The 17,220-nt window shown below is 41.6% G+C and overlaps 1 protein-coding gene across 1 annotated transcript; it reads right to left on the minus strand.

Annotated features, from left to right (window-relative positions):
• Positions 1-12,422: 12,422 nt before the first annotated feature.
• Positions 12,423-13,468, minus strand: LOC127207414 (nucleophosmin-like). The gene is given in 1 exon segment (XM_051166812.1): positions 12,423-13,468. A coding segment is annotated over 1 exon segment (852 nt). The 5' UTR covers positions 13,379-13,468; the 3' UTR covers positions 12,423-12,526.
• Positions 13,469-17,220: the final 3,752 nt, after the last annotated feature.

Raw genomic sequence — 17,220 nt, forward strand, 5'->3', positions numbered from 1 at the left:
AGTCTGTTGGAAATAGAACGGTAAAGAGATAAGGTGGAGACAGGTAGGTGCTGATCCGCTTTGGGTGTTGTCTTAGTTAATTTACACATTTCTGTAATAAAACTCCCTGACAAAAGCAAGACAAGGATGGAAGGGTTCCTTTTGGCTTACAGTTCCAAGAGGACACAGTCTGTCATGGTGACAAAGTCATGGCAACAGGAACAGGAGACCAGCTTGCCATACTGCATTGGCAGTCAGGAAGCAGAAAGCAGTGAATTCTTGTAACCAGGTAGCTCTTTTTATTTGTAACCCAAACTCATGGAAAGGTGCCACATGTTTACAGTGGATTGTCCCTCTTCAACTTAAGACAATTCCTCACAGGTATGCTGAGGGGTTTGTCTCATAGAAGATTCTAGAGCCTTGACGTTGATATTAGCCAGTTGACAGTCACCAAGAATGGCATGTGGACTTGATCCGTCCTTTATGAACCAAGCAAGACTGATCAAGTTCCAGGCAATGGGGTGACAATGGATTCTACTCTGGAGCCACAGAATCCAAAGCTCCCGTCTCAAAGTGTTTCCCTGTTTGTTATTAGAAATGCTACACAGCTAGGAAAATCTGTGCTTTACCTGTCTGCTCCTGTGACGGGGACACTTCCTGGCCCATCCTTTGTGTTCCAGTGTCTATAGTCTGTTCTAATCAGTTGCCAGAAAGCCAGATGCTTGGGATTGTTTCAAGATTTAGCTCCTCCCCATAGATGTTAGAAAAGCAGTATGAATCACGAACGAGAAAGGAGGATTATAAAATTATGAAACCAGGTTTTTGTTCCACTGTGACTTGGACCAAAGGCTCAAAGCAAGCTACAACTGGTGCAGAAAGGACTGTCAGCCACCCTTTATACTCTAGTGGAAACAGAGTGAGAGTTGTGGAGCAAAGGGCGAGTTGTAGGAGCCTTTTGATCAGCTACACCCGGCTTCTTAGCACCCTTTCTTCTCCTGGATGCATGCAGCTCATCCTGGCCCTCCAACCCTTGCTTTCTTAATTCTCATGTGTGGTGGCCTCCACAGTTCCAAGCACCTCTGTCACCTTATCTACCCTCCTCCCACCCCTCACTCTTCCGCCATCCCTCTAGTGCTCCTTGAAATTTCAACCCATTGCAAACAACCTCCTGGCTTAGTACACTGTGCTTTGCAATATTTTTTTCCCACTAAAATATGCCTTTGTCTTCATTCTCCCCAATAGAGGTCAGTTTCTTTAGCAGAATCCCTCCTTCTATTTCTTCCATGCCATACCTATCACCAAGCCCACTAGGCAAGAGCCAGCAAATTACTTCGAGCCACCTCAATATTATTTTCCTATTTTCTTCCCTCCTTTGTTGGAGGACTTTTCCTCCTTGAAGCCTAACATCTAACTTAAGCAGAGTCAATGCAATCTCTTTTCTGAGCCCAAAAGTCCTCGTCATGCTAAGTGAGGTCAGTGTAAGAATGAGAAATATTAAAGTTAGGAGTGGGGAATGGAACTTAAGAGAGTAGAGTATTTGCCTAGCAGGCACTAAGGTCTTGAGCTTGGCCACCCCACCTCCCAAACCTACAATATTCTTTCCCTTTTATCCTTTCAGTCTCTCCTGCCATTGCTCAGCTAAAGGTGAATCCAAATCATGAAGTCAAGGGGAGAGGTTAAGAAGAAAAGAAAAAGAAACATCAAACCCAAACTATCCCCATTGCTGACCCACTTGGTAGAAAATTTTGCATCAGGAGCCATGCTTTGCACTGTCAAACAACCTCTACTTTAATAAAAATCCTTAATAAGCTGAATTCCATATTCTTTTCATTAGGATCGCTGCTCTACTTCTGCCTTTTGAAGGCCCATGAAAGAAATTAAATTACTCTCCTCGTATGACAGCCCTTGGGTCACTTGTGACATTTTCATGTATTTCTGAGGACTTCTCTAATCCAAACTCATGAACTTTGGGGCCTGTGCATGTTCTGAATGGAATACATTGGCAATTGCTTCGCACACATCATTATGTTCCTCCTGGATATGCTTTGGGTTTTGCATGAGACCCACAGAGCTGTGCACTGAGCTCTCAATGTATTGTGATTGGTGGAGACACTCCAGCCTCTCCAGAGATAGCTTTTCTATAAACATGGTGAAGAGCTCATTAAGCAAGCTCATGTAGAGGTGATGATGGTGGTGATAGCTTCATTGATTATGTGATGCTTTTTATTCGTCACCATCAACTAGCTATAACTCGCAGGTTGTTCTAATGTTACGTGGTCACACCTCTACCATCTCTTCCAAATACAATTGGCTTTTCATTGTGTTTTTAGTTTTTAAAGATTTATTTATCTTATATTCTATATATTAGTATTTTGTCTGCATTTATGTCTATGTATTCATGAGAGTGTGTCTGGGTGTGCAAGACCATGAAAATCAGAAGAGGGTGCATGAATCTTCTAGAATTGGAGTTAGGATCAATGTGAGCCACTGTGTGGGTGTTAAGACCCAAGCCTGGGTCCTCTGTAAGAGCAACAAGGGCTCCTAGTCCCTCAGTCATCTCTTCATCCCCACAATTGGCATTTTGACCAAAATTTGGATGATTAGACTTAGTGTATTTGAACCATGGTATCAACATAGTGAAGATCATCATGTCTGATTGTGTCAATATTTGTGGCCATTCATCCCAGCTCCAGTTTATTTGAAGATTAATGAGCATGTCTTCTATATCTTTACAGAAATTTCTGACTAAATATAAATCAAACAGTATTAAAGTTAGGTGCCCATGAAAAGCTACTAAACAGTGTCCTTCAGGGTAACACTTATCTATTAATAGGTACCTTTTGGAAACAATTGTTTAATTCATCAACTTTAATGTACCTCATTTTTCTTCTAGTTTGTCCCTAGGGCTCTCCTGAAATATGGCTGCTTTATATATATTTCATTTCTCATTTGTACCAATTTAATAATCATGGCCTCTCCAAAAAGATGAGTTTGATATGATTTTATCTTAGTTCTGTTTGGTGACCCTGGAACAATATCACAGGGGTAATGTGTACAAGCTTTGTTTGTTATAGTTCTAGTGAGTGGTGAAATTCAAGAACAAGTTGCAAGCTCCAGGTCAGGGATGAGGTCTGTGTCTAAGATGGAATTTTGAACAGAGTCCTCTGAACAGGAGGAATACTGTGTCCTAAGTAGGCAGACAGGAAAGGGGAGAAAACTTCTTCCACCAAGCCCTTTTATGAAGGCATTATCCCCTTCTTGAGGATGGAGCCCACTTGTCTCAATCACTGCTGAGAGCCACAGCTCTGACACTTGCACCAGCGATTTAGTGTCACCACATAAGGAACAACAGTTCCTACAGGACCACGTGCTTCAACGCATTTAGTGATGACAGAGTCCTTCTTTTATAAAGTGTCTCCACCATCCTGTTAATCATCAGTCCTAGAATCTCTTGGTATCACCGCTCTTCAGAGAGACCACATCATTGCCATCCTTTGAGGCCTAGAATTACACTGGCCAACCAATGGTCTCATCACCCTTCTCTACTCCACCATGTCCTCGCTAGGGACACAATCCACTCTTCTACAAAACCTCAGAGCTCATGAAACCTCAGAAACAGATTTACAGTGACTTCTATTAGGATTGTGATACTGACAGCATATTCCCTTCACTCCAACCTAACATACTTGCACTTGATTATAAACTCCTTAGCAACAGGGACATTTTTCTCACTATGCCCTGCAGTGCTTGCTCCATATATTTGAAGGGTTGAATTGAACTGAATTGCACAAAGACAGAAAATTAGTTTGATCTATGCAGTCTCAAAATCTTTTTTTTTTTTTTTTTTTTGGTCCAATCGGATTCTTTTCATCTGTCTTAATATCTAATTTGTGCATAGTTGAATCAGCCCTGCAGTTAATCTGATGTAGCCGTTAAAACTACCAAAGACACTAAATTCATTTACCTGATCTGGTGATTTTTAATCATAGAGTCACAGCCACTCACACAGAAAAATAAAACAGCAGATTAAATAGAAAACTAATAGCAGAATGATGAATGGAACTCTCCCTAGGCCCAAAGGCTATTGCAGATAATCTATGTCTCTGCCAAATCCATTCATCCAGCTTTGATTCAACGCTCCTTTGTTAAGCGGTCATAATAATAATCGGTTACTGAGTGTTTCCTTTGAGCTAAGCATTGAACTAAGATAAAAAAAACAAAAAACAAAAACCATGGTTGCTATTGTCGTGGGGCTTGCCTTGTGCTGCAGCTACTTTTTGTGCCGACTTTCAGAACAAAGCACAATAAACACTACTTTTATCCTTCTCGTTTAATGTACTACCTCATTGAATCCTAATGAGGGCCTTGTGAGCCACTGTTATTTCCTCTTTTCTTATAAACTTGCAACACACTAAGTGAACGTGTCCTTGAAATGACCCTGTCAAAGTCAAACTTGGCTCTACACTCAAAGATTTTACAATGAGGTACAGTTCAGGAATTTTAAATAATAAGCTGTTAAAAAAAAAAAAAGGCAGAATAGAATAGGGTATGATTTACAAATAAACATGCAAAGAGTTGGCATGGGTTTTCTATGCAAATAGTACAGTTTTTGTTTTGTTTTGTGTTTGTTTGACTTATTAATAAAAGCCTAGAGAAACCGAAAAAAAAAAAAAAAAGAATATTTGTCATGGTGATATGAATTAAAAACGTAAGAGATGAGGATCCAATCAATGATCTTACATTAAAAGTAGAGTTTTAGCTGAGAAGGAAGAGATGAAAAAAATTGCTAGAGTAAAGGCAGGAGCAGAGGGTGATAGAGTGATGGAGGCCCCAAACAAAGACTGCCAGCATTTCAGACATGTGAGGGGTACATACTGTCAGAAGAGCGTTTCTTAACTTGCTGATTGCTAGAAGAATAATTTAAGTGTGGGTTGATTAGAATTCTTTTTGTATTGGGATATATTGCACAAAATAATTAACATTCACTTTGTAAAATCTTTGAAGTAATGTCCACAGGTATCATATCAGACCATAAAGATAAATATGGTGTATCTAAGATTATGATATGAGCATAAATTTTATGTGTGTGCGTGTACACGCGCGCACATGCACACTTTAAATTTGGTCCAGATAGACCAGATAGAAGCTCAGCTATAGAGAGAAATAATGGCTGGCATTGAAGGAAAGCAAAGATGTAATGAGGTAGTTGTGATGAAAGGAGTGGTACCACAGCCAAACTTTGGGAAGAGACCAGGGAGGCTTAAGGGAGAATTGAAGGCCAGGAACTTCACAAGGAGACCAAGAGAGCCAACAAATCTGGCCCCAGGGGGCTTGCAGAGACTGATGCATCAACCAAGGACCATGCATGGAGAGGCCCTAGATTCCCTGCTCAGAAGTAATTGATAGGCATCTCAGTCTCCCTGTAGGTCTCCTAATATGGGGAGCGCAGGCTGTCTCTGCCATGGACTCTGGTGCCCACTCATTGATGACTTCCCCCTGGTAGGGTGGCCTTGCAAGGCCACAGCGGAAGAGGATGCAGGCAGTCCTGATGAGATGTAATAGGCTAGGGTCAGATGGTAGGGGAGGAGGGCCCCTCTATTTTGAGGACTAGGGAAGGAGGGAGAGGGACAGAGGGTAGGACTGGGAGAAGACAAGGAAGGAGGCTACAATTAGGATGTAAAGTGAATAAATATTTTTTAAAAGTGGAAACAAGTTAGAGGTCACTGAAGCACATCCCAGCAGGATGTCAGCTGAGGAGGTATTACTGGGTTTGGGGAAGAAATAGTCTTTCTATGACCAAATGCACTTACTTGGTGTGTAGAGGGAACTGAGTTTAGTGTTGAGCTGATGAAGCTAAAGACCCAGGGCTCCCGATAGTCACAGGTCCCTTCCTGTGACATGTTCAGAATTTTACATTCATATTGTTTTATTCCTTTTCTTGAAGAAGGAGTTTAAATTGTACAAACCTTGGTATCCACCAAGTCTGCGGCAGTTCCAGCCTATTTATACATTTGAAACAATACAGGACTTCTCAGACAGTGGAAGATACTAATGTGAATTTTAGCCCTCTGACATAAAAAATTGTGTACCTTCTCCTTCCTTCTCAGTCACTCACTCTTCCTTAAGTCTTCTGCCACCTGGACCTCACTCCTCATATTTTGTGAACAATTGGAAGGTATTTGATGCAAGTTCACTAATCATGCCAATAACCTTGTACTGGTGTCAAAATTTATTCTATGGCCAATGTTTTAGAAATGGTAATATTTTTATTTTTTCTTTGTTTGTTTGTTTTTTAGACAGGGTTTCTTTTTGTACCTTTGGATGTCTTGGACTCGCTTTGTAGACCAGGCTGGCCTCAAACTCTCAGAGATCTACCTGCCTCTTCCTCCCTGAGTGCTGGGATTGCAGCCATACCCCACTGAGCAATGCTTGGTATTTTTTTTTTTTAACTTTGCTGTTCCACCCTCTTTCTGTGTCATGCCCATTTCTATAGGAAAACCGTAAATACCTTTAGCTCAGTTTCTTTCTATTTAAAGGAAGCTGTTAGTAAATATTCACTTCGGAACAAGTGCTTCACCATCCTACCTGATTGTATAGCATTCAGACACAGGGGAAGCCTGTGGACAGCTGTCTGGTCCACTGGAGAGCCTTTAACCCTTCACATCCCTACAGCATATGATTTGTCTGGTCACCTCCTGGCTGCTCTGTACTGTCCACAGATGGTGCCCTGGTCTCTTATCACATCACAGAATCCTCACTCCAACCTCAAGCTTGTCTGAGCCTTTGTCCCTCTCAGCAGCTGATCCTGCAGGGTTCTAGAAGCACCTTCCACCTGTGAGAGTGGAATGGTGTTGAGGACAGGCTCCGAGAGACACCTCTCGTGTATCTCAGCCTTGGTTCTCTCTCTGATTTCCCTCCTTGTTGGGTGTGATGCCAAGTCACATGTCACGCTAAGTTTGGTGGAGTTCAGACACCACAGGATATCCCTCAAGAAACTGGGTGCTAGCTACCTAGAGCCTGTTTACACAGCTTAGACTTCAAGAGAATTCATGCAGCTGATTTTTTTCCCTTCGGAATTTCCTCTTTTCTCAGCCTTCTTTCCCCTTCATACTTCCTAGCCTGCCTTACAAGAACTATTATGTAGTTCTTTTATGTCTTCTCTTCTGTTCTTTGTGTTTTAGCTGAAGCACTGGTCTCCATTTCTTCCCCAAGGCAATATTTGTTATTTAGCTTTATAGTACTAGGTCAGCCAGGACAAAATCCTGAGGATAGAAAAGGAAAAGAATCAGGAAATATTTTCTAAATACCTGGTTCACCTCACTACACAATCTTTTCCTTTTCCTTTTCCTTTTCTCACTGCCTTCAACATTGGAAATGTTAAAGCACAATCCTTCGCTGGCCCTGTGACACAGCTCCATTACCCTCAAGGATTTCTTTGCCCTAACAGTGTCTTCCTCTCAAATTACTGCTCTCACATACTCAAAATGAACCAGTCTTGGCTCCAAATGCTCTTCTACGTGCAGCACAATCCCTGACAAGACCTCTCAAAAAGATCCTCTCACGACCTAGTCTGTCTGCCAAATCTCTCTGACTATTTCATACACTGCAATTGGACTTCTTCCTAGACCATTCCATTGAGCCTACTCCTGTCATACAAGAGCTCTAATAAGTCCGCTGCTACCACACAGATCAGTGTGGTAAGTAATTGCCCATAAGGACCTAGAGCCGGAGGACCCAAACCTACGCCAGACTGAGGTGGGCAGACACGTAGCATGACATCTTATCAGAGGGTTGTAATATGAAGCAAGATGGACATCTGCACAGACAGAGATGGAGATGACAACTTTCCAGTGTGACTATAGAAGTCTGGAGAAGGTAAGTTTATCCATGGTGGAAGGTGACAGAGTTACAAGATGACTGTGTCTCGTATCTTGGGTCCTACCACCTACTCTTGTTCAGTCACTTTTTGCAATCTACTTGCCATGCTTCAAGCTGTTCTAAGGACAGAACTACAAATAGTGGTGTGTAGTGTGTGTGTGTGTGTGTGTGTGTGTGTGTGTGTGTGTGTGTGTGTGTGTGTGTGTGAACTGATTATGTCCCTTTTCCATAAGAAACTCTTCATTGGCTATCTTACACATTTGGAATAAAAGCTACAGTTCTTGATGTTGCCTGTGCATTTCCCCACCTCTTCTCCTCCTTCTGCACCTGCATTCTCTGATTGTATTTCCGTCCCTGAAGGAGTGCTGCTTTTTCCCATCTCAGATTCTTCCCCTGCCTGAAGGGATTCTTAAACATTCTCACGTTAGCATCTCTTTCTCTTTCTTTGAAGCTATTCTTAGATATCTGTTATTGCAATTAAAAAAAAAATTTTTATTGGGTTCTTAACCACTACTTTCCATCTCCATCCCAATTCCTTCCAACACCCCAATGCCAGGTAGGAGGGACAGAAGGTTAGAGGGGAGAGGGGGGCTTTGGTCTCTTTAGGCTACTTCCTGCTGTTTAGGTCATTGAGTTCCTTGGAGCAAGTTCAATATTTGTTATCAGGACATCTCCAGTTTCTTCTCCTTAAACCACAACAGCAGCAACCAGAAGCAGCAGGAGGGAGCAGCAGCTGCCTGATTCAGAGTTCCCCCAGCCCCTCTCTAGGCTCTGATATTTATTATCTCTCCAGAGTACCCAGAATTAAACTATCTGCTGCTGGCAAAGATAATGGCCCTGCTAGTGCACAAAACAATCATAGTTAGCTGCTGTGGACAAACTGAAGGCACCCCATATCCCACACCTGGGATTAAAACAAAAACATAGTCACATAACTTAACTGGATTTTTAAAGAAACTAAAACTCTCACTATAGCTATCATCTGGGGAATTTTTCTACCCCTCATTCATATACTCAGGCTAGGTTCTTTATTCGTGTGCTTTATCTCTTTATTAGGGCTCTTGATTGTTCTATTTGAGTACTTTTATTTTGTAATAGCAAACCCCTGACAGAGACAAAATCTCAGGGGAATACATCTCCCTTCTACAGGACTCTATGCTCAGGACTGTATAATAGTCCTTACACATTTGTTGAGTATTTAGATTAAAATAATACTTTGATCATTTGGGTAGAATTTTTCTAAAAGCAAAATTGCGTTTCTTTTCTCCCCAGAAGAAAACTTAAAGCTACACAAAAGGAGTTCAACCTCATCAATATATGCATTCAAGCTTAATCTTAATAGAACATTTATTTTCTATGATCAAAGGCAGTTGTGTATATTTGACTGGATAAACTAACCCATGAGCTCCTTTTTCCTGTATTACTTTCTTATTTTCTTGCTTATCTCATTTACTTGTGCTCTAAAAAGTTGTTGGATTTTTTGTTTGTTTGCTTATTCTGCATACTAAAAATCCATAAGCAGACCAAAACAGCATCTCCAAAGACTCCTGAAGCTGCCTCCACAGGGGCTCAGTGGTCATAGTACATGCCTTTCAGACTGGCTATGAGGTGGGGTTCAGGTGTCTTCTGACAGCTACAAGCTTTCATCTCTTTTCAAAAGTTCTGCAGCATCAGGGAAGAAAGGAAAGGAAGAAAGAGAAAGAGAGCTTGAAATCTCACATCTTGTTTCTGTCAGAACGCATCAGTTCCAGGTCATGTTTCTACAGCCGGAATGTCATGGAGCAGGCTCAAGCTGTCAACAGAGAGGACAGAGAGGCTCACTGACAGTAACCGTGTTGACATTCCACACCCATTACAGCAGGAGGATTGGCTGTTTCCCTTCACTGAGCTGCCTGTCCTTAAACTGGGTCAACCCAGATGCAAGGTTGAGCCCTGGAAGAGGCCATGCCTCTGCTTGTCACATACATGCACAGAGGAGAGCTGCTGTGGTTACAGTTGCAGTGAGGGTGAAGAGGGAGACAGAGCTGTGTGCAGCAAGAACTGATGGGGATTGGTTCAAGATGGAACAGGAAGGGAAGTGGAGATGGTAAAGCAGCCCGTGCCTTCAGGAATGGCATCATAAAGGGAGTAGAGCAATGGGGTGAGATGATAAGGGTTCTAGTACGGGTCTGTATTTTTTTTTTTCTTTCTCCACCAGAAGGCAAGAATCAAGTCCCCTTGCTGCTTTGCCAGTGCCCTTTCCACTTTACCATACTGGGGCTTCCAGTGTGTGCAGAGGAGAGCCCGCAGTGAGTTTTGGAGGTGGTATTTGCTGAGGTGACAGCATAGTCATGGTCGTGGCACAGCTAGTAAAACTAGAGAAATTACCAAACTGAAGGGCAGGGGTCAAAGCCACTTATTTTTTTTTGGGGGGGGGGGGCATAGTTTCAGATACGCCAACACTCCCATAGCCTACAATACTTACAATCTAGCCCTTCAGCAGAAAAGGTGTGCTGTCTCTTATGAACAAGTGAAATTGGAGTAACTGTGGGCTTGCAGATATGAAACATGAGGGGTCTGGTTATACATGTAGGAGTCCTGGCCCTAAAGCTCTCATTTGTGACCAGCACAAAGGCAAGTGGACGACCAAGCAGTACATTGATAAAGATGAGGACGCTTACCTGGTCATTTTCTTTTGGTTACCTATATGGTTTTTTTTTTTTTTCCCTCAGCAAAATAAAAGGTGAAGACATTCATTGAGAGAGCATGAAGGGAAGAGAGTTGTGGATCTGTAGGTAGGAAAAATGGCTTTAATAGCATCAAAAGAATGAGGGTGGGAATAGTGTGTGATGAGGAAGAACACAGCCAACAGTTAAAGAGGGCACCACAAAGCTCTTTCCTCACATAAGAAATAGCAAATTAAAATGACTAATGTGGGCCCTTGGGTAATCACTGACAGGAAGAAAATAAATAGAAACTAATAACTTATTATGAGATAGTAACACTTAGCAAAACTGAACTGCGTTCTCGATGAGCAGCATTCCATTTTCAGGTAATGGCCTCATTGGATGTAGAAATAAGTACATAGACAAATGACCTCATGTTAAGCCTTTCACTCCAATACTAGTGAGAACAGAGACTCCATACCAGGGCATATTGTTAAGAGCTTTGGGGTGTTGGTGTACCTTAAAAATCTATTTTTATTTTGGTTTCTTATGCTTCTTTCTCTCTTCTCCACCCCAATCCCTTCCAGTACCCCTACATTAAGTAGGAGAGAAAGAAGGTTAGGAGGGAAAGGGGGCATAGCTCTCTTTAGCTACTTCCTGCTGGTTAGGATCTTAGGGTTCTTTGGGGGCAAGTCCAATCTCCATTTCAGGACGTCTCTGACTTCTTCTCGTCACACTCCATCAACAGCAGCCAGGAGCAGCAGGGGGAGCAGCAAGGGGAGCAGCAGGGAGAGCAGCAGGGGGAGCAGCAGGGGGAGCAGCAGGGGGAGCAGCAGGGAGAGCAGCAGGGAGAGCAGCAGGGGGAGCAGCAGGGGGAGCAGCAGCCTTCTTCTTCCTTCTCTAAGCATTCACTCTCAGGTCTCTGCCATTTATCCCCTCTCAAGAGTCCTCAGAACTAAACTAACTGCATCTGGCAAAGACCACGTCCTTCTCAGAGCCACAGGAAACAATAGTCTGCTGCTGTGGACAACCCCATATCCCACACCTGGGATTAAAACGAAGCTATGTTTACATAGCATAACTGAGAACCCAAAACTTCCATAGCGATGGGGCAGCCTCATTAACTTTTCGGATTGCTATGACGAATCATATTAGTAAAACTCTGGCATTGAAAGCAGAATGTTAAAAAAGATTCTGTTTGCAAAGTGTTATGTACAGGAACTTGCTCACATACAACCTGCATATACCTCACAATGTTGTTTATTAATAGACACTTGCTAATAATTATAAAAACAAAGCCCTAACAACACAAAATCCACGTCAGCAGTTAACTCTGAGGAGAGAACAAAGGAAAATGCAATCAGGAAAAAGTTACCGGGAACCTTGAACAACTAAGTGGTAGTTTATTAGCTAAAAAGGATGATTAAAATGTGCCATGTTATTCATATTTGTTAATTCCAAGAGATAGATAAGTGGGTGTTCGTCTTGTTCTACTTTGAGGTACTTAGATGATTTTTTGAAAGACAAATCTTAAATTATAACAGCTTATAAATATTTTGAAGAGCAAAACCTAGAGATGCTATGAGTTTTTAAAATCCATTGATTGAATGGGATAGATCATTGTAATCATCAGGACACAAGAGTGGGGTACAGCAAGCTGAGCCTCAGAGTGAACCCCTATGGATGCCACTCCATCCTTCATTTCTTTTTTTTTTTTTTTTACTTTATTAAAATACTGAGTTTATTTCACATGTATTTTTGTCTCCCTACCATTTCCACATCTGACCACCACTATTACTATGTCCCATCATAACATTCCACACATACTTAAAACCAAGTAAAGGGTGGAGGTCCATCCTTGAAAACTAAACAGGCATTTTAGACAACACATTCTTGGCAACTGAACCTGGACAATATCAAACACAGTAGGAAAAGTTCTCACTTTGCATTATAAAAAGGACAGCCAGATATTAACTGTTAACAGAAACGAAACCGGAATATTTCAAACTGTTTAAACCATTTTCTTAAAGAGACTTCCTCCACTGCCAGAGATCTTGAATGGCCTCTTGGTCGGTCATCCGGAAGCAATTCTTCACATAATTAATGAACTTGGCTTCCACTTTGGGAAGAGAGGCACCTTTTTCTATGCTTGCTTGCATTTTTGCCTTAATGTCTTCTACCGAGCTGGGTCCTTTTGGTGTTTTAGGAGTTTTTTTTTCCTGTTTTTTGAAGGACTCTTGATCCTTTGATCTTGGTGTTGATGGTTTTAAGTCTTTTCCATTTTGGTTTGATTTCTGTGCATTTTTTGCTGGCATATCTTGTATAGATTTCTTCACTGGAACTTTTTCTTCAGTTTCCTCATCAAAATCATCATCATCATCATCATCCTCAGCATCGTCATCAAGTTTGACTTTTTTCTGGGGGACCTTGTTACCACCTCCAGGGGCAGTTCATTTTCCAGACATACTTAAGAGTTTTACATCTTCCTCATCTTCATCCTCAGACTCTGCATCTTCCTCTACAGCTACTAGGTGCTGTCCACTAATGTTCACAGGTCCTGAACCACACTTCAACCTTAAGACCACAGGTGGTGTAATTTCAAAGCCCCCGAGAGAAACCGTTGGTTGTACAGACATTTTCAATGTTGCCAGTGTTACTTTAATTGGACTGCCTTCATAGTTCATTGCTTCTGCCTCTACGATGTGTAATCCGTCTTTTGCCCCTGCCCCTAAACTGACCGTTCTTAATGATAACTGGTGCTCATTTTCATCATTATCCACTTTAAAGTGATAATCTTTGTCAGCCTTTAGTTCACAACCGAAAAGGTAGTTCTGAGGCCTAAGAGGGCTCATGTCCATGTCCATTGAGTCTTCCATGAGGCGGAGGCGAGCACTTCGGTGTAAGTGAAGTTGGACGGAGAAAACCACCCACTGCTCCTTAGAACAGACACGCAGGCCGGAATCACGCCAAGGCCCATCCTTCATGTCTTAGTCTACATGTCACAACCTCTCTGGCAAGGCTTTCCTATTTTGGAAAAGTAAATTATACTCCTTGCTTTGTGCTTGAAAAGCTGTGTGTGGTCCCCCACCTCGCACTGTCTAGCATTCTGGTGTGACCTTTGTCTACTTGCATGTTTTCCCTGTGGAACGGACTGTGAGGCTCTGTCCTTATAGCTCCAGCTGACACAGTTCTGAGTCCTCAGTTCATATGTCCCACATTTTTTTTTTTACTGAATTCAATGGATTCTGGGCCAGTGTACTACAGGAGGGATCTGCACTAGCAGAGGGCAGACTAGTGTATAAATGTCTGGAGGTACCAATAGGAAACAGTCAGGACAAATCATGGCCTGAAAGCTGGAGCTGGAAACATTATTGTCTGAAGCTGATGTTTGTAACCACCACCACCACCACCACCACCAACAACAACAACAACAACAACAAAGGTACAATTGCTTAATTTTTTAAAAGCAATTACAGGCTTTTCTTTTCTCTCTGTTTTATCTAAACCCATAACTAGGGCAAGTTATCTTAGAAATCATTCCACGTTGGAATTTCTTTTACAGCCTAGGCTCCAATTGCTCCATTTAGCATCTTTCTGAGTATAAGAAAACCAAGTCCAGTTTTTTAAAACAAAAGAACCATATTAAACCTTTTATCGTAATAGAAGAGGGAACATGGATAGGAATAAGAAGTTACCCACAGGAAATGCTGCATTCCTGTCAAATTTGATCTTCACCATATGTAGTTTATTTTTTAAAACAATGATTTTATCTATTCTTTGAGAATTTAATACAGTATATTTGATCATATTTATTCCCCTCCCCCAACTCTTCCCAAATTCTTCCCTACTTTCCTACACACCCAACTTCATGCTTCTCTCTGTGTCTCTTAAAATAACAACAACAACAACAACAACAACAACAACAACAACAACAAAAACTAACCTTCCCCCCAAAAAACCAAAAAGCATGGAGTCTAATTTGTGTTTTGACTACACCTGAGCCTGGACCTATGCTGCAGGGTGGTTGGTGTTCCTAATGTCACTCTACTGAAGGCAGTTGACTTTCCTTCTCCTAGCAGATGCAAGTTGCTCCTTGGTTAGGGGTGGGACTTTGTGCCCACTTCTATATGCTTGGCTTCTGTCTTCCTTGAGCTTGTATAAGCTTTGTACATGCTGTCACATGCTCTATGAGTTCATATATGCATCTGCCCTTGGTGTCTGAAAAGGGCTATTTTCCTGAAGTCATCTACCTACAACCCATGGCTGTTAAACTCTTTCAAGTCCCACTTTTGGATAGATCTCTGAGCCCTAAGGAGATGGGTGTCCATAGACATCCTGTTTAGGGTTGAGCCTTTCTCTGCATGTTTACAAGTTGTGGGTTTTCTTGTTAATTATCACCTACTGAAAGAAGAAGCTTCTCTGATGAGCACTGATTTATGGGTATAGTAACATATCATTTGGAATCATTTCATTGCTGTTTCATCTAGCATAATAGTAATAGTAGGACTCCGCCTAGGGCCTATGAACTATCTAGCCTCAGGTTCTTAGCCTCACTGACAGTGCCAGATATGGGGTCAAGTCAATGGAGCAGCCCTTAAATCCAATTTTAAAAGGTAGTTGGTAATTTCTATAACATCCCTGTCACTATTGTACCACTGGGCATATCTTGCATGCAGGCCATCATTATAGCTTTCAGAGTTCATAGCTGCATGGGGTTGGTGATCTCTTTTCTCCTCTAGTTGTGTGCATAGCTCTATGAGTCCTAGCTAGTGGGGTGAAGCTGCCAGTTGAAGACCAGCTATATCTCTCCAAGTTCTGTGACACACATAAGTGGTGTCATCAGCAGTAAGATCTTATCATCAAGTTGTGGAGGGTAGCTGATAAAGACCAAAGCTCCATGTTGCTGTCTCTTCACTTAAGTACAATGAGTCTTTTTAGTTAGTTTGTTTTTTAATTTTTTTTTTTTATGTGCAAGTGCCTGTATTTGAATCTCGAGGCTCTGCATTTGATTGATTGGTTGATTGATTCGTTGATTGATTCATTCATTCATTTTAATATCCCAGGACCCCAAGAGTACTGTCAAACCATTAATCATGTCCTCTGGCTCTCTTCAGGGTTGTCCACCTCCAGCACACGTTTAGGAAAAAAACGGTCAAGTGCAGTTCACTGCTAGAATGTTCCAGTCCTCTCTGGACTCAAGGACCCACCCCTCTACTGCTAAGCTTGCTCTTTTTGAGAGTCATAAGTTTTAGCTCTACCTTATCAAATACAACTTACACAACTGTTTCCTATTTCTTTCCACTCCATCACTTTTTCTGTCTTCCTTTCTGACAGGGTCTTACCATACCACCCTGGCTGCCTTCAAATCTTTAACTGTGCCTGTTTCTGCCTCCAGTGAGTCTCTGACAAGGTTGAAGGTCGGATAGTTTGTTTTTACAATTAAGCTTAGTTGTTTAGGGGTTAAGATGGTTTTAGGTCTATATAGATGTTTTAAGTTGATAATGATGAGATATGATAGATACTGATTTACATTCAGAATTTTAGACTTGCCAAGATAGGAAAGATGTTTTCTTCGAGGCTGCCAAATACAAATAGTCAAAACACTATGAATGTATCATATATATATATATATATATATATATATAAAATCCCTGACTGTTTTGTGATTCTTCTTACTGTAGGAGTTTATTGTATATATATGTAATAATATAAATGAATATTTAAGAAATATTTAATAAAAAAATTAAGAAAAAAGGACAATGAGCCAGTACATGTCAAAAGGCCTAGGCAATCTTTGAAGAACCTTGTTTCTAGGCCTCACACAGCTGAGTCTAAGCCTAAGAGGTTGGTAGTCCACTCAGCTTCCTGAATGTGTCCTACCCGTTTCACTGTTCTGCTTTGTGGCTTGCAGAACCTTCTGTGCCTGGAGAAGTGATCGGCTCTGCCTTATCCTACTGGTAGGAATTTGTCCCAATGATATGCTTTGGCCAATAAAATGTGAGAACAAGTGAATGTGTGTGGTTTCTAGCAGGAAGGCTGTGAGTGGCCTTGAAACCTTCCTGGTGAGAACTTACTTTCCTTTCCTTTACCAAAGAATGACATGCTCCACAGGGCGGCCGTGATCTAAATAAACCTTAATTCCAGAGTGAAAATTATTCTCCGGATTTGCAGCTCCAATGTAACATTAGCAAGAAGGAAATATAACAAAATTCCTTTCTTTTTGAAGCTGTTAAGGTTTCCATGTTGTTGCTACAATGGCACAAACCTCTGGTCATGATGGAAAGTAAATTTTTTAAATCACTTCAAAATATGCCTCCCCATGCTGAAGCAACACAAAGCTGCCTATTTTCTCTCTATATAGCATCAGGGGCTCCTTAGAAGGTAAAAATAAACTTTGCCACTTATTCAAATTTATTTAACAAGAACATTCAAGAAACCGCTTGAGTCCATTTTCCCCTCATATCACCCCCCTCACACTTTTGTAGCCACGAGGAGCTCTGGTGTCCCACTTAGGTTCTCAAGGAGACTCTTACAAACTGCCCACCTGTTTATCCACAGCCTTTGCCCCTTATGTAGAATGAATTGTTAACTTTCCTCCATATCAATGCCTGAAAATGGGGCCAATTAGAGGGCCAAGTCCTGCCCCGTTGTGTTTGGCAGTGGATCAAGCACCGTTCAGTAAGGCTGAGTACATTCGCTCCATGACAGCACATCCTTA

This window comes from Acomys russatus, chromosome 24, assembly GCF_903995435.1.
Source record: "Acomys russatus chromosome 24, mAcoRus1.1, whole genome shotgun sequence".
NCBI lineage: Eukaryota > Metazoa > Chordata > Mammalia > Rodentia > Muridae > Acomys > Acomys russatus.